The 24,402-nt window shown below is 44.1% G+C and overlaps 2 protein-coding genes across 2 annotated transcripts; one reads left to right on the top strand and one right to left on the bottom strand.

The window, feature by feature from the left end:
* Positions 1-2,096: 2,096 nt before the first annotated feature.
* On the top strand, positions 2,097-3,478 carry LOC309403025 (apovitellenin-1; the record flags this gene model as incomplete). The annotated part of the gene is made up of 3 exons (XM_081997014.1): positions 2,097-2,157; positions 2,555-2,714; positions 3,379-3,478. The coding sequence occupies 3 exons, from the start codon at positions 2,097-2,099 to the stop codon at positions 3,476-3,478; spliced, it is 321 nt and encodes a 106-aa protein (XP_081853140.1).
* An 18,030-nt stretch (positions 3,479-21,508) lies between these two features.
* Positions 21,509-22,618, bottom strand: GPR15 (G protein-coupled receptor 15; the record flags this gene model as incomplete). The annotated part of the gene is made up of 1 exon (XM_081999360.1): positions 21,509-22,618. One exon carries the CDS (start codon positions 22,616-22,618, stop codon positions 21,509-21,511), a length of 1,110 nt encoding a protein of 369 aa, XP_081855486.1.
* Positions 22,619-24,402: the final 1,784 nt, after the last annotated feature.

Raw genomic sequence — 24,402 nt, 5'->3', positions numbered from 1 at the left:
CAGGTCCATGTCTTTCCTCTGCTTGTGGCCCCAGAGCTGGACGTTTTCCCTGGGCAAGTTTTGGAAGCTGGCTCACATGTATGCCCATCTTGTCAGCCCATGCAAAAAGGCTTGGACATGGGGAAAGAAGAAATGTGAGAGGGGTGCACGCTTACCCCTGTGCACCATTTGGTTAATGCACTTGTTGGAAATGGAGGGTAAAATACAAATGGGTGCATTAGCCTCCAATAAATTCCAACTGTCAGAGCAGCGAGGTTACAGCACAGGTCTTCCCACAGGAACAGTGGGAACAAAATTCAGCCCAGCTCTAGCTACTGTTAATGTGGAATTTGGTCAACTTATGAAAGGGGCCTCTATGACATGGTGGCCTGAAGGGGACTCAGTGACCCAGGAGCTGCCTTCCACGTCTCTTAGGCTCAGGTCAGACTGACCCTCCATTACCAAATCTCAATAACAGGTCCAGAGTTCTCCACAGCTTCTTGGCCTGTCCCACTGAGCTGGATCTGCTTGCAAAAGAGCAAATGGGGAAACAAAGCAGGACCTTTGACCCCCTTGCTATTGCTATATTAGCTCTGCATAAATGCCGGTGTCTCAGATGAGCATCTACCTCAGCTTCGGCCTGAGAAAGAGAGAGAAAGCAGGACAGGTAAGAGCTGAACTCTCTGTTCTGGGTGGTATGGACTTTGTAACTGGTGCGTCTAAGACACACAGAAGTGAGTGGAGGTGGTCTTCTGTTTTGCCTCATTTCTTATTGCAAGCCAAACTGTGAAGAATATTGCTGAAATGGAGGAGAGTGGGACTACTTGAGGTGACCTGAATTGAAGCTGAGTGATGGATGCTCCTTAAGACACTAAGAGGGTCAAGCCCATGGTAGGGATTGCAGATTTTCAGTGCTGGAAGATAAATAACCTCTTCCCAGCTGCCTTCACCACAGGGACTACAGGCTCTAAGGTGGATAAGATCCTCTCTTTATGCTCTTGGGAAGCAAATTTATACATTTTTGTCTACAGACAAACTGGCTCTAGGATTAAAAATCAAGGAAGTGTGGTAATGGAGCAACTGCTGCTGGTCAGCAAATGTCTAGTGAAGATGGAGTGGTAGCTTTTAGAGGTAATCTCTGCACAGAAGGAAATAAAAATGGATTGAAATTTCCTTACTGTGGAATAAGAAGGAGTGTTGACTTGTAGCTACCTGGAACAGGATTTAGAAAAGCAGTCACATGTAATAGACTTGCAGCCTTTTTTGCCATTGCAGTTCCTAGCACTGCAATGTTTTCATGTTACTCTGAGTGATGCAGCCCTCTAATTCAGGGCATAAATCAAGTTTAACTTCTAAACATCTTTTCAAGTGCAGCATGTTTGAACAGCTTATTTAGATGTAATGTCATATTTTCAACGTACCAACATTTCAAGAGTTCCTGGCTTTTTTAATAGACAGAATAAAGGAGGTTGGATGAGGTTAAATTTGCACTTATTCCCTTTTGAGAACTTGTTCTGTCTGGGCTACTATCTGCTTTGTTAATCCCAGTGTGGAAAAGACAAGAGAACCCAGCTGGGTCTTTCCTCAGCTAGAATAAGACTCAGATCACTGGGTCACTGACATGATCATTGTATGTGACACACTGACTAGCACAATGTTCTTCAGAGCAATTTACCAAAAAAAACCCAGAAAAATTTCCACATTATGTATTTTTCAGTTGTACCTGTACCTGTACCTCCTGTGTGTGGAGGAAACCTATTCTGACCTCTGCCAGTTTTAGTGGTTCACTCTTACGCTGAAAAACGGAATTTTAGCTCTTGTATAAAAGAAGTAACTTTAACTGTCACATATTTCTTGGAGCTCTAAAAGCTATCATTCATTGTGGATGTTTGTGAATATACACATAAAAGTACACTTTCATTTTTGTACTATTTTTTCCTCACTTCAGAGGAAATGCATTATGATCTTTCCTGTTCTCTTCTTCATTTATTGGTTAGGCTTCGTGCAAAAATCTGGTGCTTAACTGCTATGTTTTATTTCTCTGAAAACAAACAAAATGTTGTATGCTGACTCCATCAGATCTTTTGGTGTAGAGAGTGGGACCAGTACTCCAAACAATGCTGCAATCCAGGGCATTGGTGATAGCTCTGATTCTGCTCCTTAGCACCACCCTCCCTGGTAAGTCTGAAAAGCTTTTCTCCCTGCCAGAGACAAGGCTTAGCTCTATGGGCTCTCACTTGCCTTAGAGAAGTCTGACCCATCCATAAAGTAGGACTGAAGCCAAATAACACAGTTCAAGACTATGAATAGATGGTGCTTGGCAGCATGAAACATGTCAGTAGGGGCCTGGGCATGAAAATTGTCTGTACCTGGTGCAAATACTCTGGCCATGTAAGGCCTATGACCTCGATGCCCAAAAATGAGTGATGAGGTGCTGCTGGATGCTGCTACAACAAGTTCTGGGGGAGGCTTTGAATCTCAGAATTTCAAGTCTCTTCCCACTGCGCTTGGGGGAAGATATCAGAGACACAAGTGACTGGAAAAGACTCATGTTTTTTTGCTTCCTCTTTCTCAGAAGTGCACTCAAAGTCCATCTTTGAGAGAGACCGCCGTGACTGGTTGGTCATCCCTGACGCAATTGCAGCTTACATCTATGAAACTGTGAACAAGATGTCCCCTAGAGTTGGTCAGTTCTTGGTGGATGCTGCCCAGACTCCAGCAGTTGTTGTGACCAGGTATGGAAAGATCTTCTGTGCTAGCACTGCAACAGCCATGGGTGGAAAGGGAGAGGGAGGCGTGGGAGAAAGAACAGATTAATCAAGTATCTATACAGGGAGACCCACAGGGAAATGAATCGGCAACCAAAGCCTGATGTGACCACAATGGCAGCGGGGTGCTGGAAAGCTGGGTGGGACATTATTGTTTTATGTGAAAGTGCAAGCTCTTCCCAGGGTTGCACACTGAACATGACGATGCTCGTGGGGATAGCAGGTACTGCTCTTTTTAAATGGGTAGTGAGGGAGGGGGCCACTGGCTAGTGGGGAATCAGCCCCGCTGGAAAGGTGCTGTGGCACTGTCTGTGGGGGGCTAAGTACTGGAGGTGCTGGGAAACACTGCTGTCACTCAACACAAACCACAGAACTAGCTCTAGCTATAAATACGTATTCCTCAAAGAAGACGAGTTTCTTCACAAAAGGAAAAGCATGAAGATCCAAGAGATACAGTTTCATGTAACTCATGTCAAACACATACTGCCTAGTCTTGTCTTCTGAGGAAAGCCCCTCTAGGACTGCTGAGGAGCTTTGCACTCTCAGTGACAGGCAGTGTGATAACTGTACCAGATGGAGATTACCCTCACGTATTTGTGTATCTTACCACATACACTGTCATCTCCTTCAGGAACTTCCTCATCAGAGAAACAACTAAACTCAGTATACTGGCTGAACAGCTGATGGAAAAAATAAAGAACCTGTGGTACACAAGAGTCCTAGGCTACTAGCCAGATGAAGACAAGTCAGTGTTTCCTGATGTGAGTTGGTAGCACCCTGCAGTGTCCTCTTTCCCGCTGCCTCTACTATGGACCAAGATCAGTCAATAAGACAGAATCGATGCTCCTCTTAATGCCACAAGAGGGAACCCAGCTTCAAAGACCAAAGGATGGAAGGCATCTGCTGAAGTCTCCCCCGAAAAAAACCCGCTGCTAGGCATGGGGAAGGCAATGAGATTGTAGAGCTCTCCTGTAGCCAAATCCTGAAAATTAATTCCTCCTGAATGGCTTGGCCATTGCCCCTCTAATAAAAAAATGTTGGTTGTTACACTTCCTTAAGTTTCCTGTTTGTATTAACTGTTACAAAATCATATCCACCTTGGCATTCCATTCTGCTGAGAATGTGGCAGTGATTCACAGCAAGAAGTTGTTGCATGCAATGCTAACAAACCCTGTCTGTTCAGGTACATTTAACTAAGCTCAGGTTCTTCTTGGGTGGGGGCACTACCTGAGCATCTTTCAGGGTAGCCACAACATGGCAACCATAACCTCACATCAGGAAAGACCATGAAATATTAAGTCCTACTGATTGTGCTTCTTGGTTAGGTAAGAAGCAAGTAGGTGCACCTGTATCAACAGTCTGAAGATTCCAGATAATTTGGGAAAACAAATGCTAGTAAACTGAACTGTCCATCAGTCTGAGCAGGACTTGGAAAGTATGTTTCATCAGCCAACCAGTAAGGCTACTGAACAGCCTTTCCAAAGGAGAAATGAGGGGGAAATTTCTCACTATCTTCAAGGTAGTGTGATCAGTTTATGAGAGGGGCACCTAATACACAGGACTGTCTACAAAGACCTGGAAGGTCCTTGTCAGCCCTGTGTAATTGCCTCATCTCAGATGCCCACACTGGATAAAGAAATCCATCTACTTCATCATTAAGCAAGCAGAAACAAGCAGGCAATTTGTCTGCAATCACACTGGGATACTGCAGCAGAGGCTAAAACAAAACCCTGCTAGCCTGAGATCTAGCAGTCACATGCGCATGGGCAGAGCTACTGCTTAGGAGGGACAGCATTGCTACAACTGGCAAAAGGAGATTTGCCTAATAACTGCAAAGCAATGCTGCTGTCTTTTAAGGCACATCTCCATTTACTTTCCCCTCATTGGGTTCTTAAATCTAAAACTGAAAGTATGGCTGAAGGACCTTGTCACAGTTACTACTTTGCCTCTGCTTGGGTACAGTGGGACTGTGTCCTGGCTGGGGGTATCACTACTTGTGCTGTGGTTGCTGCTGGCTCCTGGCTTGTCCTCCCTCTTGGAATAGCCCAGCTCTTGCTGCTCCCTGACACCATTTCTAGACTATCAGGTAACCAACAACTGAGTAGGGGAAGCAAGAGAAGTGGAGAAGCCCAAGGAGGAACTGGGAGATATCAGTGTTTGGCCCTTCCCATGGAAGTGTGCAAGAGAGCAAGGGGAGAGATGGGGGGTGACAGGGAGAAGGGAGAAGCTATAGAGATTGAAGTGAAAGAATCAGCAGCAATTACTCTATTTCCTCAAGGCTATCTCTCCCTGCCTGCCCCGCTCCACCTCCCCACCCCCACCCCCACCCCCACCCCACCCCCCCGGTTTGACTATAGAAATTAACTCAAATAGCTGACAAAAGGCTAGTTAATAGATGAAGGCTATATTCCATCCAGTTATCTCTGTGCCAACCTCCCACTAGCACTGGTAGGAGAACTGCCCTGCCCCACATACACAGTTCCAGGCCTTTATTTTAACATGTTCTCCGCATTTTAAAACAGTATTGGATCATCTCAGAAGAGACGGCTTTGCCGTTGTTGAACTGCAATAGTCCTATTGCTCGGGCAGCGTTGGTGGGGAAGAACGCCCTAAGCTAACAGTAAGGCTCTTTCTCCAACCTGAAGTGCTGGATACTGAAAATGTGCGTGTCCACTTTCTTTCTCAATGATCAGAATGACTGACAGCAGTACCTGATTCTCCAAAGCTTCCACTGCCCCAGTCTGAATTTCCTCTCCCAAGATCTTTGCTACTGAGAAGAGTTTGCTTTAGCACAAACTTGAACCTGTTGTCGCTGTCATCCTGTTGGAGCAATTTGGTAGGCTATCAATCATACAGATGAAATGAGTCCCTTATGTTTTGGGGTTGGTCTTTTGGGGTTTTGGGTGGGATTTTTTTATTTTGTTGCTGCTGTTGTTACCAATCAGATCAGCTATCAATATAAACTTGAACTTAACCATTTGTCTGTAATAAAAAGAGCAGAGCTGCAGAGCAGCAACTTCTTCCATCTTCGGTTGCTTCACCACTTCTGCAGAGCTCTTTTGCAGAAAGTTTATTGCTTTAATGTTATTTTTTATATTATTATTATTATATCTTTATTGCTGCCTGTTTTATTCAGACTGTCTGCGCTTACCTGGTCACACATGAATGTGCACATGCATATGCATTATGTAAGTGCACCAGTATTTAAAAGGTTTAGAACAGCACGGTTTGGGCTGATAAGTGTGTTTACCACATGAAAAAGGCAGTCACTTCAGCTCTTTCTGCTACAAAGATTATTTCCTACCTGCTTGTTTTGAATGTGTTTGCTCAGTTTTTCTCTCTTTTTTCGCAAATACAACCCTTGTAGGAGAAGCCCTGCAGCTTAATTCCCATCTCGCCCCAGGGAAGAATTCGTCATTCCGAGTTTTCTCAGGATAGAGCTTGTTCTTTTGGCACTTCAAAAGTATTTCTTTCTGAAAGAGTGAAAGTCATGAGTCATATGAAAGAGCCTGAATGTGCCCGTAAGAGTTTGGGTCCTGGAAACCATTGCTTCAGCCTTTTGAATCTATTTGTATGCACTGACAAAAAAGGTAGGAAAATGTTTGGAAAATATAGGGGGTTCATGTTGCGTTCCACGCTTGTTGTGTGGCTTCATCAGCACAATCCAGCGGCACTGCTATATCGCATCACTACACAGCTGGAGCTGGAGCTCTGCAGTACCTGGTATGAATTCCATGCTAAAACTTAATGAATTTTTGATATTTTGTTACATGCACTTTATTATAACCCTTTCATTCTTTTGCACTGTAACCTCCAGAAAATCCAAAACAGCCACCTGCTGATTAGCTGTTTGATATCTGACTGATTTTAGTATACAGGCAAAATTGAATCAGCCCATAGATCTCTGTATTTGTTTGTACTGAATCTCCTGATCATGTAGCTATCTATGCATTTGTAAGCTTTAAAAGAAGGAAACAGAAAACCTTCCAGATGGTTAATCTGCTGTACAATCTACAATGTAGGGCAGCTTACGATGAGCAAAGCAGAAAACCTCCCACTGCCATTCTGACCCTGACGTTACTGGTATCACCCTTTGGTGAATTCCTTAAAGGCAGAAACTAGCAGCTGAGACAGCATTCAGGCTGGGATCAGGTAGGGGAAAAAAAAAAAAAATTATCCCAAAGGAGATCCTGGCGCAAATACATGGGGTAGGTAATGAGAGGGCTGTATGTTTTACTTACTAAGTTAAAATATTTCACATCTACTCGCACTTTTCAGTGGGAATAAACAGCTTAATCTGTGATTTCTTTGTAAAACAGGGATGGAAATCACTTCCCAAGTGATGTATGTGAAAGTTCACTGAGTGCTTCAAGATTCTTGGAAAGGCTTCGTAAGTGAAGCGTTCACTTCAGTGAGATTCATGTCACAGAAACTTTCTTTGTGAGTAATCATCATTCACTTAGCAGCTTTGGGAAAGCTTGTGGTGTAACTGGTTCAACCGAATCCATTGAAATGAAATCTTAAGAAATGCCAGTTTTCTGTTGTTTCCGAGATGGATGAATAGCATCTCATGTGTTCCTGATTTCTGCAAAAACACCCTTTCTCGAAAAGTATCTATTATGCGGGGTACTTTACACCATTTTCAGTGGCTCAGAGTTTCGCTGTCACATAACTATTGGGCTTTTACACTTCCTAGTTCCCCTCAACTCTTACTTTAACACTTGGAAAAGTCACGAATTAATGTGATTGGACAAACGAACGCCTTGGGCTGTGCGCTGCTGTCAGCAATGGCGGCTGTCCTTGTTGACAGCAACAAACAGCCCAAGTCCTTCAGCAGCAGCAACCTGAACGCAAGGCGTTTTCTCCTTCCATGGAGACACGATGAGGACTGGAGAAAGTCAGGTACCGTATTTGAAATTTACGGCTGGTAGTCACACTTGAAGAGCCATGTGGCGGTTTCCCCTACACACACACACCCCACGCACACACGTTTCCATCTAAAGGCGTTTTATTTTTTGTCCTCTGGTGATGGCAGCGCACGGCCGGGCGGGCAGGGACAGAGAGGCGCGGCCACCGCCGTGAGGGAGCGGACAAAGACGGTGGACAGCCAGCAAGGTGTGGAGCTGACACTACTTTCTTTCGGATGGTTCTGCGCTTTCCACAGGCTTTTGGCAAAAAAAAGCTTTTTCAAATTTTAAAAGAAAACACCCAAATGACACACGGGGGTGGGGTGGGTGCGAGATGTCAATACCGAAAACTGGCACCCAGCAAACGCAGGTGGTTCCAGGGGAGGCCCCGCGGCGGCCCACGGAGGGAAGCGGCGGTCAGCCGCGGCCAGCCCCGCGGCGGGGGGGCGCGGACGGCGCCGCGAGAGGCGGCCGCCGCTCTCCAGCAGCGCGAAGGGAGGGAGCGACCGGGGGTGCCCGGCGGAGGCAAGAGAAAGGCCTCAGGCGGGGCAGCTGGGAGGCTCCGGGACGAGGGGACTTAAACGCGGCCGGCCGGAGGACAGCGTCGGCCCGGCGAGGCGCGGGCGGCTGACAGGAAACCTTGCGTGCCAGGCGGCCCGCCGGCGGGCGGCAGAGATCACTCAGCGCCTGTCTCCCTTTCGCTCACAGCCCGCGGTCTCCCGCCGCCGCGGCGAGCACTGACTCAGAGCGGCACCGCCGCCGCCGCCCGCTTCGCACGCGATGCCGCCGGCCTCTCCCCCACACACACACCCCCCACCACCTCCGCCTCGCTCCCGGCCCCGCCGCCGCCGCCGCTCCCGCTGCACTCCCGTCCCGCTCGGGGCCGGGGCGGCGGCGGCGCCGGGAGCGGCCCGGGCGCACAGGTAGGCTCGGGCAGCGGGAGAGCCGGGGCGTTGGGAGAGGCGTGCTGCTGCCACGGCGCCTCCGCCCCCGGGCAGACACACACACACACTCACTAATTCACTTCAGTATTGGCGGGTGCTGTTAGTTTTTGGGGAGCTGCGGTACCCCAGGCGCGCACTGGCGGGCTCGGGCAGCCGCCGCCAGGCTGGGCCGGCCCCGTTGCACGTAGTGGGCCGGCGGTTCTCCTGGCGGCCGGGTGCCAAAAGCCTCGCCTGGGAAGGCCAAGGGGGTCCCCAGCCCTCAACTGGGTCTGCTCGGGACAGCGGGAGTCGGGCAGAGGTGCCCGCGGTGATGCAGGAGCAGTTTTATAGCAATAAACCCACTTTTTGGTGCGACTGGGATGGCTGAACCGCTCCTTCGCGGCCGGCGACAGCCCAGCTGTGGAGCCTGGGGTAGGGGAAGGGTGTTTTGGCATGGGCTGAGTTGGGTTTGAGAGGCTGCAGCTAGGACGGTGTTGGGTGGGGAGGGTTTGAATGTTGTTTCCGTAATATGTAGAAAGACGGTTTTTCGCATATGTTTGCCCGCTTACCTGCGTGCTTACCAGTGAGGTGGGAGCTCCTGCCGCTTGGCTGTATAACGCTGGGCTTTGGAAACCCTAATTTTTTTCAGGGGGAGCGAGGGTGTGCCAAACCAAACGATCCCATATTACAGAATTCCTCTTTACACTTAGATTTGGGGGATGATATGGGACTAGGTCGCTTCTCAAAAACTGCTTTAATGAACACTTCTGGTTTTGCTATTCTGAAACCTAGAAAATTGCAGCACAAGTGCAAGCTAACTGTCTTGACAGTAGCTGTGACAAAACCGCTTTATTGAAGTTTCCTGGTGCCATAAAGGCGGCGGCGTTCGAATGTGCGCCACAGCATCAGGTACTGTCCATGTCTCGTGGGAGAAGCACTAACTGCCACACTAGGACTATATCTGAAAATGGTTTATAAGAGAAGTCGCTATCGACCCCAAGTTGCACCGATTACTGAAGATCTTAAGAGCAGAATAAGTATTTACAAGTACAGCTGTGATATATGTCAGTGAAGAGCGCAGATATTTCATTTTCACAGCTTCCTATCTCCAGGTTTACAGTAGCATCCTTGTTAAATGGATTCTGATACTGGGTTTGAGGCTGCTTTATTCACGAGTCCCCTTAAGAGGCGAAAGCTGCAAGTGCAAGAGAAACTCGGTGCTTGAAAACCAGTGGATTAAGTTCACTGCTCAGAACCACCACTTAAAGATTATTTTTTTTCCCCTAGTTGTAACATTTTCTCTTCTCTCCAAAGGCTCCTTTGTCTCTTGCCTTTCTCCGGGGTGACGATGTTAAAAAGTCCTGCCAGTGGAGGATCGCTCCCTTTGCAGTGGAGTACAGACCCTCCCAGGTAACCTTCCTTGCAGAGGTGTCTTCAAAATGGCGGCTCAGTTTGGCTTTGCCGCTTGGAGAGTGCAGAACTGCAAAACAGCCGGCACGGATGCATGATCTGCCGGACTAACCTGTTTTCAGTTGTGGTCAGTAAAATGCAACGTTCTTTTTTTAAAAAGAAAAAAACCCATACAAATCAAACCTTGTTAATAGTTACGGGCTGTTGTATCATCAGTTTAATGCTGTCTTTTGTCAGTTAAACTGCCACTGTATCTGTTGGCTAATTCAGCATTTTAGATTTCCCATTCTTCTGAGCTGCTTTGCTTGGCATGAAAGTGGGAAGTCTCGTATTTCTCCTTTTTGGGTGTCAAAAATTGTTGGAGTTACATACCTATACAGTTATTTTAGTGATTTAAGTGACTCTAAGTCTTTTTTGGCAGGTGAAAGCCTGCAGTGAATTTTAGATTTAAAAGGAGCTTTTCATAGTCTAATAATAAGGTTATTTTGATAGAAGTCATATTTTGTAAAAATAATTCTGGTAGATATTGGTGGTGGGAGAGAATGCTAATTTTATTTGGGGTTACCAATTTTCCCACATAATACCTCAGAAAAATAAAGATCTACTATATAAGATCAGTACATACATACATGACATGTAATACTTTAATATATATTGAGAAGCAATGCTTCATGCAAAATAGTCGTTCATCTGATTACCTTCTAGATTTGTAAAAACATCCTTTGTCCACATAAACTCTGTCCTTCTTCTGAGGACTTCCTATTAGCTGTCAGGTTTAGAAATCTTCCACTTGATCGTAAGCACCTTTTGCTCAGTCATCTGTTATTGTGGAGGGTGCACTGAATGAGGGAGGAAAAGAAATATTTCTGTATTGAATTGACTCAATGTAGGTCAGCAATTTTTGCCAGCTCATGTGCAGTGTTAGAAATACACTGTTATCTGTCAACCTGGAGAAAAACACTTGTGTCAAAAGACAAGAATACCGGGTGCTGTTACAAGCCTGTTGGGCAACTCATTGGCAGCTAGCCAGCATACGGGGCTGGCAGGTAATGCAGACATTGCTAACTCATGTTATGTCATAACACATAAAATCAAAATATGGAGCATGAATGCAGAAAGTTCTTCAGTACTCCACAAGCACTTGCTCCCACAGGGTGCCATCGTTTATCATTGGCTCTCTTGATTGAGTAAATCACAGACCTGACAAATAACTGAGTAAATGAAAAACCTGTTTTTGAAGCGTCTAAACTGGTGTGTGGGAGCGTGTCCCTTCCCTGAGTGAACTGACAATATGATGGTGCTAACAGGTGGTTATATCCTCAAAGCCCATCAGCTTTCTTTTTAAAAGAATGTTTGTTTCCCCTCCTGTTTGCAAAGAAAGCATGTGGTTAAAGGGTAAACCTATGAGTTCAAAAGCAATTAAAAGAATCTTCTGAATATATTTGCATGGCATCTCATGATTTTCAGTGAACTTTGTGAATTCTGAGGATAAATGATGGCCTACCCTTATGTTTTTTGACAGATACATGTCAAGAATAATCTATGTGTATTTGCTCTTAGTGAACTAGATGATTGCCTGAGGTCTTTTCCAGCTGTGCCGCACTGGTAATGCCACTTGTGTTAAAGCATGAGTCAGAATACAAGTTTGCCTTAAAATAAAAAGGAAGAAGGTTGCACGTTACTATTTGTCCTTTCTGTGAACAAGAGCCTCTGTGTCAAAAAACAGTAGCATTCTACAGCTGTTAGCAGACAGCTCAGCCTTTGTATTTTTACACTACAATTTATCACCTTCATTCTACGCGTGTTTCATACACTAATTGAATCATACCCATTGTATGGCAGGAGCCCGTGGTTTGCTTTTCTGTCCGATAAAAATGTGGACACTTCCATGCAGAGGCTGAATTCAGCATAAGATTAACTGACAATTGGTTTTTGTTGTTGTTTTAGTTTAATTATAAGACTGTATACTTTGGTCCTTGTTCACTTGGTCATATGCAGTGTTTTGGAAATCCTGTTTTTATTGTAATCTTCCTTTTTCACTTCCTCTGGACCTTTTCACAAGACTTGCTTTAGGGCACATGTTTTCCTCTCTGGTCTTAAAGCAAATACATGTTTTTTTATTTTTTTATTTTTTTATTTTATTTTTTTGACACACTTACTTAGCCTCACTCTCCACCTCTGACTTTTGGGCATGGCTGAAGTGGGCACTGTGTGGGTGCATGGCCTAGGGGGCATCCAGGGGTAGAGCAGCACATCAGCTGTGAGCCCTGCTGCCTGTTTTGCCTGTGCCAGAGGTCTGGAGAGCCAGGCTGGTAGCTGAGGGCTGTGGGAGGGCTGGGTGTGCAGGGATGCAGATGCTGCTGGGGTAGTATGGCCTTCTGGCAAGCGGAGTGGGAAGCTTGCCTCCCTGGGACTCGCTCCCTCCAGCACCCTCCCAGCTGGTCCCTTCTTATGGCAGAAACCTTGTCCCATCCTGAACTCCACACTTGAGGGTGGCAGGCTTGGTTTTGCCTGATCCTTAGGGCACGTTCCGCCGTGATGCTTTGTGTCCAGCTGCTGGGTGCTGGAAGAAGGTGCTAGCTTTGCCTCTTACAGAATGGAGAGGGGAGTCAGCCTTCAAACCCATGAACCACTGGGGTTTCGCTGCATAACGCACTGGCCTACAGTGCAGCCAGAGCTATAGTAGCCACGTGGGTTAGGATACCTGAGCTACTTTCATTTGACTAGCTCACAGGTTTGGTATAGATGAAGAAATGCCAGCATGCACTTCAGTGTCAGCTTGCAGCCCAGATGTACAGTCCTGGTCCCTCGAGGCTTGTTCATCCATATTAATATTCCCATCACTGCGTCTTTGCTGCCCTTGCTTGTGATCGCTGCATTTGGGTGAGCAGGTTCACAGCTTCTGGTGTTGCAGTTGCCAGTTCAAGCTGTGGTACAAATGAAGTCTAAACCAGGCACGAACTGCAAAAGGACCTACGGTGCTTGCCCAGAGGAGGTCCCTGTGTCTGGCATTGCTCCCTGACGGTGCTGACTCACCTTCTTACGACCACATGAGAAGAGTGTGCATGCCTTAGCAGAAAACACAGGTGCCTAAATTGGTGTGATCTTGCCCTGCACTTTATCCAGGTTGCTTAAGGGCATTTTAAAGAAGGTGCAGCTAATAGTATCGGGAAACCTAGTCCAGCAGCACAGCTGGGAGCGTCTATTTGGATGGCTTCTCTATATGGATGAATGAGGCCATATAATTATAGGAGTTTCATGGGTCTTTAGACCTTTTGCAGATGAATCATTAGCACGAACTCTAAAAGGGAACACTAATCCAGCTGGGTTCACTACTGGATAGGTAGTCTGTGAGTTAGGCTTTTGGTCTTCTCATTCAGCCAAACCCCAAATCTCTTTAAGTTTAACTCCAGTTGATTTCAATTAAAACAGCTGTTTCCCCACTGACTTAAATTGATATTTATTTGGGTGACAGTGGAGGTAAGGACCTATAAACATCAGTAGTCTAGTTGCACAGGTTCTTAAAAACTAGATTAGTAGGAGGGTTATGTCTTCTTTCATGAATCAGCAGGGATATCAGACATTTTTAATAGCCTCAGGATGGCTGCAGCCTCTAAAGTCAGTATGCAAATACGAGCATGCCACGGCACCATCGATTCATGCTGCCCAAACGTTACCCCTAGAAGCTATTGGATTATAAGTGTGGTTCAAGGTTGATTGTCTCCCTTTAGCTAGAGCTGGTCCTTTTTCTGTGCAGCAGCTCTGCTCTGAAATGTTATCTCTTCTCAAGTGCTAGCGTATTTTCTCATGGGTGCCTTGTTTTAGCACATTTCATATCCGCCGTATACTCTTTGTTCTGTTCTTGGGGGCGGCGGGGGGGAAGTGTCCTCTTCAGGTCTTTCCTTACCTTTACTCTTGACTTTTCCCTGAACCCTTTTCTCCCTCCTGGTACGATACCCACAAGGGTTTTTCAATTACTTGAGTGTTCCTAAGTGGTCTGAAGTGCCATGTTCTTTGACTAGAAATCAGAGTATCTGGCACCTTATCTACAGCTGAGCTGCTGTGAGATCTTGGGCATGCCATTGCACTTTCCAGTGCATTTGTCTGCCCTCCCTTTGCTTCTTAGCACCCCTCCATCCATAATGTCCTGGTTAGTTATGAGAAGAGCGGAAGTTTATATACATACATGTTTCTTGAAAGCTATTAAGCTTCTGCCCTTAGCTGCAACATTTCCTTAGGTGGCATGATTGTACCCATGGTGGGTAACTCCCACAGGTTCAAAGCTAGCATAACTGAATATGCACCTCTCTCCTTTTTTTTTTTTTTTAATCTTTTTGTAATGTTTTGAATGTTTTGCTGTGTGAGGTGTGGGTAGATGTTTCTGTGGTTCCCAGAGGAGGGAGGGTGAGGAGTGGGTGACAGGGGAAATGGGTGGTGTGGTCATGCAGGTGTTTAGGCTGTGCATAGAGGGAAGTCAAGTGAGTGGCCAAGTGCATGGTACTGTATGTATAGGGTGAATATTTGGTGTGTGTTTATTTAGACATGGTGTCCCTCAGGGGAAAAACTGCTCTTTGCATTTTAAGTCTTGACTTTCTGGCTGTTTGCGTACCAGTTTTAAAGCTTGAAAACTTGGATTGATTTAAAAACCACTGACCAGGTTTCGTTCTCTAACTGAGCAGAGTGCCACACAGTTTCGCAGTCTGGTTTTCTTTGCTTCAAACAGAGGGTAAAAGAAAGGGCATCCTTTGGGTAGCAGCTGTTCTTTTATATTTGTATTAACTAGTTTTATCAGTTTAGAAAGAAAGAGGGCATCAGATTCTGGGATCTCTGTTGCACAATAGAAGACAGAGGTGGGTTTTTTTTTTTTACAAAATTGATTAGTGACTTTTGGATACATCCAGTTATTTCCTGACATTATCTAATTCATTTATTTTTGAAGGACCTGCTTTTTGGAAAGCGAGTTCTTGGTCCTTCCTGCAAATCGGTGCTTTGCAAAGGATCTAAGTTAGGTGTTTACAAATGAAAGCCTCTGAATTTAGTAATCACTTTGTGGGAAGCATTTTCTTTGAACACAGATTCTTACCTTGCCTCCCCAGTACCCTACTCTAGTCCCCAAAGCAGCAAAATGCAGTCCAAATTTCAAGAGAGACATTGGTCTCTTTTTCTGAGATCTGTTGTTGGGATGCCTCTTGTAAAATCCCATGTGCTCTAGAAAATGTGAAAAGTAAACAGTAGAGGAAGTATGTTCACTAACTAGACTTAGTGGGAGCTTCTGGCTAAGAACATGCTCTCTTACTAATAAGAAAACTGTTTTGAAGTTTGAAAATACGTATTTTGGTCACAACGCATTATTTAGATGATTGATACTGATAATTTTGCGTGCTCTCAAACCATAACACACGGGCTCTATTTCCAAAGCTGCTGCAGATTCTGTTACAAGAACAGGTAAATTGGGAAAATAAAAACTACAATTCAATTTGTATTTAAAAATAACTATCAATCCAAGCAGCCTGGCCTTTGCCAGGGTTATTTTACTGAGTCATGTGGAAAGCTGCCTGTCTTCCTGAAGGCTGCCTTTCTTCTTGAAGGCTGTTGGTTTTCAATCAACTTCACTTTCTCATCTCATCTCCTATATTCTTTTACTTTACTGTGAACTCCCATCTTAGCTGCCTAGGTGTTTGGGGCCAAACTCCCTCTGGCTTTTACCAAGAATGGGGCAGTCCAAAACCTCCTGTCACTTGCAGCAAGACTTCAGCAGGATACTGAACACCCGCATCTGCAAACTGAGCAGGTGCTTGGGTTGTTTAATTGAAACCTAGAATGCGCTAATTGCAGGCTTTGTGGTATAGTATTAAAATGTTACATGAGGTAACCTGGGCTTTTTCTGGTTTTCTAGGGCTACCCGGCCACCGCTGTATGTGACATTCAGTAGCATCATAATTACTTCTGACTCCATTTAATGCATCGTCAGTGCGTGTTTCCATCCGTTGTGAATTTAGGTAGGTCTTTGTTTCTATTCATGAACTGATCTCCTTTTCTCTGATGACACGCAGAACACCGACATATTTGGTAAATAGCCTGAGTGGATGGATTTCGCATTGCAGGATTGTCTTTAGGCCATTTGTGGTCAGTGCTTCCTGTTCTTCACTTGCCGTGAAATGTGCTCCTTAACTGGGTGAAGCCTTGTAAACAAGAGAAGAACTGGAACTGTTTTTCAGTTAGAAATTTTGGGACATGAAATGATTTGTGCTCACAGCTTGCTAATCTACTCACAAGTCCCTGTTGACTTCATGAATGTAAGTGATCATACAGAGCTAACAAGTTAGTATTCCAGTAGTGTGTAACTGCTAAAAGTGCATGTAAGTGTCCCCTGCCATAAGTTGACATCTCTTTGTACTGTATGCCTTACAAGGACCTGGGAAAAAACCTTCTTTTGTCAACGACCTTACTGTTCTCTGCAGCAGCCAACACGCATATTGTTGCAACATCTTTGCGAAGTCAGGAGATGTTCTTACTGTAATTGTGTATTCGAAACCTGAGGCCCAGACACACTGTGAGGGGCTTTTCATCCCACCAGTCTGACAGAGCCAGGACAAGAAGCTGCAGATGAAAACTTGATGCTCCTTAGTCAGTGGAAGTGTTCCTCTTAGCTTCCAAGAGCCAACCTTTACTGCAGTACTCATGGAGGGTCAGTCCAGTGCTGTGACTACACCATGTGTCTTACTTGTTTGAGGGCAGTAAATTGGGCCCTGCTCATTTTGGATCTGAAGCTATTTGCTGTGTGTCCTTCTCCTCAGTCCTCTGCAACTCAAGGTACCATTTAGCGGCAGTGCAGTTGTCAGTGTTAGTGCATCTGGCGCTGAAGTGAAGGTTGCAAAAATTCTTTGCCAGTTTAAGTAAGCAACAGATCTGGGTACAATTTTTCTTTTTGTTGAGATGAAATACTTTATTTCTGAAAAATGCTGATTCATTGAAGCCAAAATGGAGACCAAGAGATGCATCTAACCAGGTCCTGATCTATATCAAGAAATAAAGGCACTTGAAATTTGATCATGCACTTCTCAGGAAAGTGCACCAACCTCTAGATTGTTGAGGGTGGGGCTGGTGGTGCAGTTGGTTTCATGAAAAACTTCAGAAGGTCTTGATTTTGTTCCAAGGCGGTACAAAAGCAACTCTGAAATCAAGAAAATGTTTGTGGGATGGGCAGATGAATGTTCCCATCCAGATCTGCTGACAGATTTTCTAGTAATGCTTTGCTACCTTTTCTTGACAGTGAAATGAGAAGTTAGATTACAAAAAACAAACCCTATTTCTTATCTGAAATCATATTGGATTTATTTTAAAATAATAAAAGTGGCAAAAAAACCCCAGTCCAAATTACTTACCAAGATCTTTGACAGGTGTCATATCAGAATTGCACCATTTCCATTTTGCATAGCAAATCACTTAACAGTCATTAAGTTCTTTTAATATGGATAAAATAGGCATCCTGCTGCTTACTGAAGTCTACCAGGTTAAATACTTAAAATCACAATAATTTGGAGATCATCCTAAACTGTATTAGTGCTAACAAATGAACAATGAATATTAACATGGAATAGTCAAAATTCCAGAAGTAAGTTTGTTCAAGGATGGGCTTTTCTTTGAAAGAAATAATTGAAAATAATGCTTACACTGTTGTGGAAATGTCAAATAGATGTGCAGTTTACAAGAGTAAAATAAGCACCATCATAGGGTACAGTCTTTTGGATGAAAGCCTGAAAGAATCCAGAGTTTTGCTTTGTTGGAATTAATTGCCTCTTGCATATTTTTTTTGCTACATTTTCATGTGGAGCACTGACTGTGGCATTTATATGTGATTCTCTTCAAGCTTGGCAATATTTAGCAAGTTTATTTGTTGTTTTTGTTTTGTTTTCTTCTTTAGGCAATGGAAGGAGATATTGGTATATTTTCTTGGTCATTGTTCCAATTTGACATGGTATTTTGAAGTAATTAAAAAAAAAGTGTCAGCCCTAACTTAAAATTGTTTAAAGTCTTGTAGGCTGATTATATTCACAAAATACTGTTCTGCTTTGGGTGGGGATTGAGGAAATAATGAGTCTGACTTACTAAGAAAACCCTCTTTAAAATAAGATGTGAATTTTTTCTGTAATAAAAATCATAGGTTAGTTGAAATGCAAGTCTCACGCTTCTTTTTGTAATTAAAAAAGTAAGTCAGTCTTTTGTTATGTACTAGTAAAAGTAGAGGGAGGATAAGAGATTGAGAAGAGCCTGTTGAAACTAGTTTTTGAGGGTCACTGCAAATAAGGTTAAAATTTGAACTGACACTGTTCTGATTTTCAAACACTGGAAGGTCTGAAAATGCAGTTGACTCTCTTCATGCATTTGTAAGCCTGAAAAAGGAGTTTGGCCGTTAGGTGTGGGGAGAAAAGTCTGTCATGTGGAGGAAGAAAAACAAAATCTTTTAGAAGAGGTAGTGAGGAAGAAAAAAAAATGCATGCACTGAAGGGAGAGGAGAGCAAAAAGCTCGTGTGTCTCTCTGTGATGCCCCAAGCTCGTGTGTCTCTCTGTGATGCCCCACTTGTAGCCTAGGCACATATCTGAGTGTTTTACTCGTGTGCCAGACAGCACACCGTGTCACCAGCAATTGCTGAAAGACACTTTTGCCTCCGCTGACCAGTAGTGCCAGCTCTCCACCTGCTCAAATGAGGGCTTGCTCCGTTAGCCTGTGGGTACAGGTGAGTTGGGCAAGACATCCATGCCTTGGGTTCTAGGTTTGCACTGCCCTTGGGTGAGGTGTGTTTTTGTTCCTCTGCCTGCATTAAATAGCAAGGTTCAATAAAAAATGCAAATACCAGCTTTTATTTGTAACACCCAAAATAGTCATCCTCATTTACAGATATTTAGAAAGTACAGAGCTGTGAAAAGAAAAGCTATAGTGAATGTATTGATGCTGCACTTATGTCATAGGGATACCTCTTTTGTCATTCAGTTTATGCATTTTTTCCCCTGCTGGACAGACAGTAGTCAGGTCTTCAGGCTTTGCTCATTTCTCTCTGTTTCTCATTAATTATGTTAGCTGGTATAGCTGTCTTCCCTTTGAAGCCTTTTAGCCGGTCTGCATGGATGTAACCATTCACCCTAAAACTCACTCTGTCCTCTTCTTAAGTAGGAGACAGTCACTTTTTAGCTAGATCACTCCCTAGTTAGAACAAAAGGAACTTTCCATAGATTTGTCAAATGCCTCATTCTAGGAGTAGTCTCCTGTATGTGATTGCCTAGAAAACAATTCTTAGCTTCAATGAAATGTAAAAGTCTCTCTCTCCTCTAGTGATCAAAGTGATCCAGGGACTATTGCTGCAAATCTTTCTGTTTAGTCCCTGTAGTCCCTGTGGTCAGTTACAGTATGGATTTGTGTGCCAGCTTATTCCTTGCCTGGCAAAGTTGGGAGAAGGGAACACAGAACCAAACTCTTCAAACTGAGCTTGAAACACTGCTGCCCACTAAAATCATACAGGGTTTGTGGCATAGCAAATTGCATGCAAGTTGTTACCAGCTTATTTTACTTCTTAAAAAGAAGACACAAAAATGTGTATTTGTTGACTCTTTCTTTTGTTGGCAGAGTTGAGTTTGCTTTATCTTACAGGGCTATAACTACCATTTCTAATCTTTTACTTATTGCAATTCAAGATTTGTTTCCATGTATTTTGTTTTATCACTTAGTGATAAGATGACTTCTGCCTCTAGTCAACACTTTTGTGGGTTTCGTGAAAGCTAGTTCAAAAACTTCAAAGGCTAAGTGCAAAAGAGAAGAGAGAGAAAAATCTTTAAAAAACGGGACATATAAAAGGAAAGTTTCTAACAGTCTTTTGACTTAGTCACATTACACATCCTGGATCCTTGATAATACTGATTTATTATATTTAGGACAAGCAGTATTATTCTAAGCTAAACATTTAACAAGAGAGACAACAGAATATGAGATATGGCAACACATCCAAGGTATCCCAGTACTGTTGAAAGTTTAATGCTTATTTTAACTGTGCATTTCAAAATGTTGTACCTTGGTTTCTTTGTTTTAAGCAAACATTTATACCAATCATTGGCATTTAGAAGAATATGAAAGATGTAATAAAATAGATGTAGTCAGCTTTATAAAAGCCCAGTACCAGTTTTCTGATGAGCTGCTTAACTCCTTGCTCCATGTTTGTTCAGTTTGTGAATCTAGGAGGTAGTACAGCTGTTAAAAATACGGAGCTTCCTCTGTTTCCCCACCCCAATTGCTGTCAGACTTGACACCAGTTGGGCAAGTGGTATCTTGCCCGCAGCATACTAAACACAAGACCTCTGCATTTGCCAAAGGTTGCTGGATAGGCATGAGCCAACTTTATAGAGCTGTTTTATTTACAGAGTCCCACTCTGTAAATGAACTAAAACATTGGTCCTTTTGAATTCCTTTTTTGCGAGCATCCCTGCATGCAAAGTTTCTCAGCATCGTCTGTGATTTTCTATGAGAATCGTGGAAATGTTTGTGAAACTCTGGCTAACTTTGCTTTTCAGGCATATTTGCATTTGACTGTGACTACGGTGGCAGAAAGTAGCCCTACTGCATATGTCTTTACAAAAACTGGTTGCAGTTAAACAAAGCAGACCTGGACTTTGGATGGCACACAATGTCGTACAGTTGTATGACAACTGAAGCAGTCAGATATTGTGTCAGATGCCCAAAAAAGTCTTAAAAATCATGAGTGGGATTTTGTGGTTTTTTTCCTTTAAGGAAACCTTCCTTTAAGGTTTTCTCTTGATTGTCTTTGGGTTTCTCTATCTTCAAGTTATCTTTTTTCCTGAAATCACAAGGGCTAGAAACTTACTTTAATTATTGTGATTAAAACTAAGATTTAATGCCATAATCAAGAAACTAAGACTTCAAGAAGAAGTTACAAGAAGTTACAAGAAGTTGCAAGAACTGGTAACACACAAATTCCTTAAAACATTGGATTTCTAAATTCAGAAACAACACCCCCCTCAAAAAAAAACAAACCCAGAACTGATCAGGTTGCTTTGAGGACATTGCAACATGTTTGTGGGTAAGCTAGGAACCAAAGAAAAGAAACACTTCTGTTGTGTTGTTTTTCTTTCTCTGTGCGGAATAAAAACCTATATACATTTCAGTTCAAAGCTTGCCTCAGAGCGGCTTTGACTGCATCACATGATTCTTTTCTCTAGTTTGTAGCACTTGTACTGGGGTTCCAGTGTAAGCGTTTGTGGATATTTTTCGGTATGATGGTTTCACATTTACACTGTGCAGTGACACAGCGATCATTGTGAACTGTAGTTCTGTGGCTAAGGTTTCCTATTCCATTTATCTGAATTTAAAGGGAAGCAGTGTTCCTCCCACCTGAAGTGCTGTCTCTTGCGCCTCTGTCTCTTGCTCATTTCTTTTTTTCAGCTTCTCTTGCTTTAGTCTTTTCCTGCATCTTTGCAGAGAGAAGTTCCTTCCCTCCGCAGTCCTGGCGCCCAGTTAGAGGGACACGGAGCGCTTCCTCTTCCTAGCAACAAACTCCCCTGCCACAAAATTGGATAAGGAGTGGCTCAGGCGAGTATCCAGAGTATCAGAGTTGTTGCCACTGCTGCTGATTTTCACCCGCGGGCACAGGCACCGGAGCATGGCTCTGCGGATGTAGTTGTCAAAGCAATAGTAAATGAATGGGTTGGCACAGCTATTGGCAAAAGCAAAAGGGCTGCTCACCTTCATGCCCAGCTGGGCAACCATGTTGGTAAAACAGTCGGGCTGCTTCACGAGTCCCAAAAGGATGGCCATAAGCTTGAAAAGATTGAAGGGAACCCAGGAGATAACAAAAGCCGCCACTACAATGAAGACGATCTTGATGGATTTTCTTAGTTTCTTATCATGTTTCCCTTCTCTCTGATAATGCACACAGAGTCTCCTGGTGATGGAGCAGTAAAAAGTTAAGATACTCAACAGGGGGAGGAAGAAGGCCAGGATTAAAAGCACCAGTGACACGATCTGTTTGGCTTCTGTCACGGCTTTGTCTGTGCAGTAAGTCTTTCCATATTGTTTCTTCAGTTCCCGGGACAAAAGCGTTGGCATTCCTAAGCAGCAGGATAATAACCAGACACAGATGCAGAGTCCACTGGAATAGGATCTTGTTCTGACCCGTCTAGCGATAGAGGGATGTATGATAGCAAGGTACCGGTCAGCACTCATACAAGTGAGGAGGAGGATGCTGCAGTACATGTTGACTGAGATGACATAGGAACTAGCTTTACAGAGGAAAGATCCTACCCTCCAGCTCCCGTCCGACGCCTCCTTGTCCACCCAGAGCGGTAGCGTGATGAGGAAGATGAAGTCAGATGCAGCGAGGTTGATGATAAAGACGTCAATCAGCCTCTGGACCCGTCGCTTGAAGACCAAGGCTGCTATCAGGATCAAGTTGCCGACAATGCCCACCAGGAACACAGCAGTGTACAGGATAGGGAGGAAAGTAGACATATGTTGCAGATGCTGATACTGGCAGTTGTCATCGTAGTAGTAGTAGTCATAGTTAAAAGTGACTGTAGTCACGGGCAAAAGCTGGGTGAATGCCATTTCTGGCCAAGCTGTCCTCATCCTCGCTCTGAGGAAGGCTCTGAGCTCCCCCTACCCTTCCCCTCAAGGTGTTCTGTAAAAACACGTTAGTGAGTGAGGGGGGAGGAGTAGGGAGAGGGAGGAGGAGAAAAGTGGTTTTTGGGGGGGTAATCTGTATACTTTTAGCCAATCACGTAGGCAACGGACAAGCGACAAGAGTCTCTGATTAGTCAAAACCCTGCCTTCAGAATAAACACTTGCTGCTTTTTTTAAAATTAGGTTTAGTACTACTGATTTTATCTTCATTTTGCATTTGCCTGTATAAGCGAACCAGGTTTGGGTTTTGCTTTTATTTTTTGGGGGGGAGGGAAGGTAGATTTCAAGATTCTGAACTTTTTTAGGGCAGGATATTGTTAGTTTGCAAAGGTTCAAGGTTGTACCAGCTCAGAAGAAATCAGAGAACAGTGAATTCAGTTGCCAGATTCTTTATCTTGACTCAAAGTGCTTTGTATAAATTGCTTTTCAGGGAAAGATCAACTTTTCTGAGACTGGGAGGTTTTTACGTTGTTTTTTTATGATTGTTTTCTGTTGAGACTAATACTCTCATATGAAATACTTACAAAAAAACATTTAAAACTACCATCTCCATTCTGCCCTGTAGTTAGTTGTGCTATATCAGTGCCAGGCTCTCCACGGCTCTGCCAGTGCCCCTCTCCTGCCCTGCAGCCCCTCCAGTTCCCCTAGGCCTCGGCTCCCCACACCCAGCTTTATGAATGTATTTGAAACTTGGAGGACAATTTTCCAGTGTGTCATATATTCTGCAAGTTTAAACTTGACTTCATGTTTCCATCCCGACACAGGCTTCCTTATTAGCCATGGTCCTGGTCTCCAGAGCAGTGGTTTGTTCTTTCTCCTGACTGTGCAGCCCGCATAGCTCTTGAGCCATTATGTACAGTGCTCGCTTCTCTTAAAGAGCTCCAATTTCCTTCATCTTTCATTCGCAATATCAGTATCACTCCAGCTGTGGCTTACCTTGCAGATGGCCCTTTCAGCGTTGCATAAATCGAATGAAAATTATCACTTTTTAAACTACTGAATTCACTACAGCTTTGTCAGTGCATACTGTAAAAAAAACTTGTACTACTGGTCTTCATCATCCTTCCTCTCTTCTGCAGATAAATTAATCTTCTCCTTTCCCTCCCTCCCACCTGCGTGTTCACAGACCAGGCGCACCTTCAGGATTCTCAGAGCTTTGAGCAAATTGCTTACCGGACCATGCTTGAGCCCCAGGCAGATAGATTGCATCCATGTATGTCTCCACAGGCAAAGAGCAACACCAAATTGCGTGGACAGCAAATTTGTCCCATCCAGTGCAGTCTGGATGCCCTCAGATTCACTCTGCCGGTGCTCAGGTTATGTGCTCCTGTGCGGCAGGTACTTGGTAGGCTCCCAGGCACCTGGAAAAACAGCCAGCTGCTATTAAACGATTGGCTGCTGGATCAAGGGATATTTAGGTGGGCACTCTCTCTTGTGCAGGTACGCTGATATCTAATAAAGAGCTAGTTATATACAGCTGCCTTCTGATCAGTAGCGCACTAGTGGACTCTAGCTGACTATTTTTCATGGACTGTGTAAGGATTTAATTATCTCAGTGAGTGTAATGAAGCCATCACAAAATCTGAGAAAAGATCGAGGTGTATAAAAACACCCTGGCTAAGATTACCTATTTGTATGCCACAGATGTAAGTGTTCACCTGTAAGGAAGCACAGGCTAAATACCATCTTCTCACCATCTGAAGATTACAAAAGATAGATGTACTTTTCAG

Source organism: Phaethon aethereus, assembly GCF_964289735.1.
Source record: "Phaethon aethereus genome assembly, chromosome: 1".
Lineage (NCBI taxonomy): Eukaryota > Metazoa > Chordata > Aves > Phaethontiformes > Phaethontidae > Phaethon > Phaethon aethereus.
This window is presented reverse-complemented; position numbering and strand designations above follow the sequence as displayed.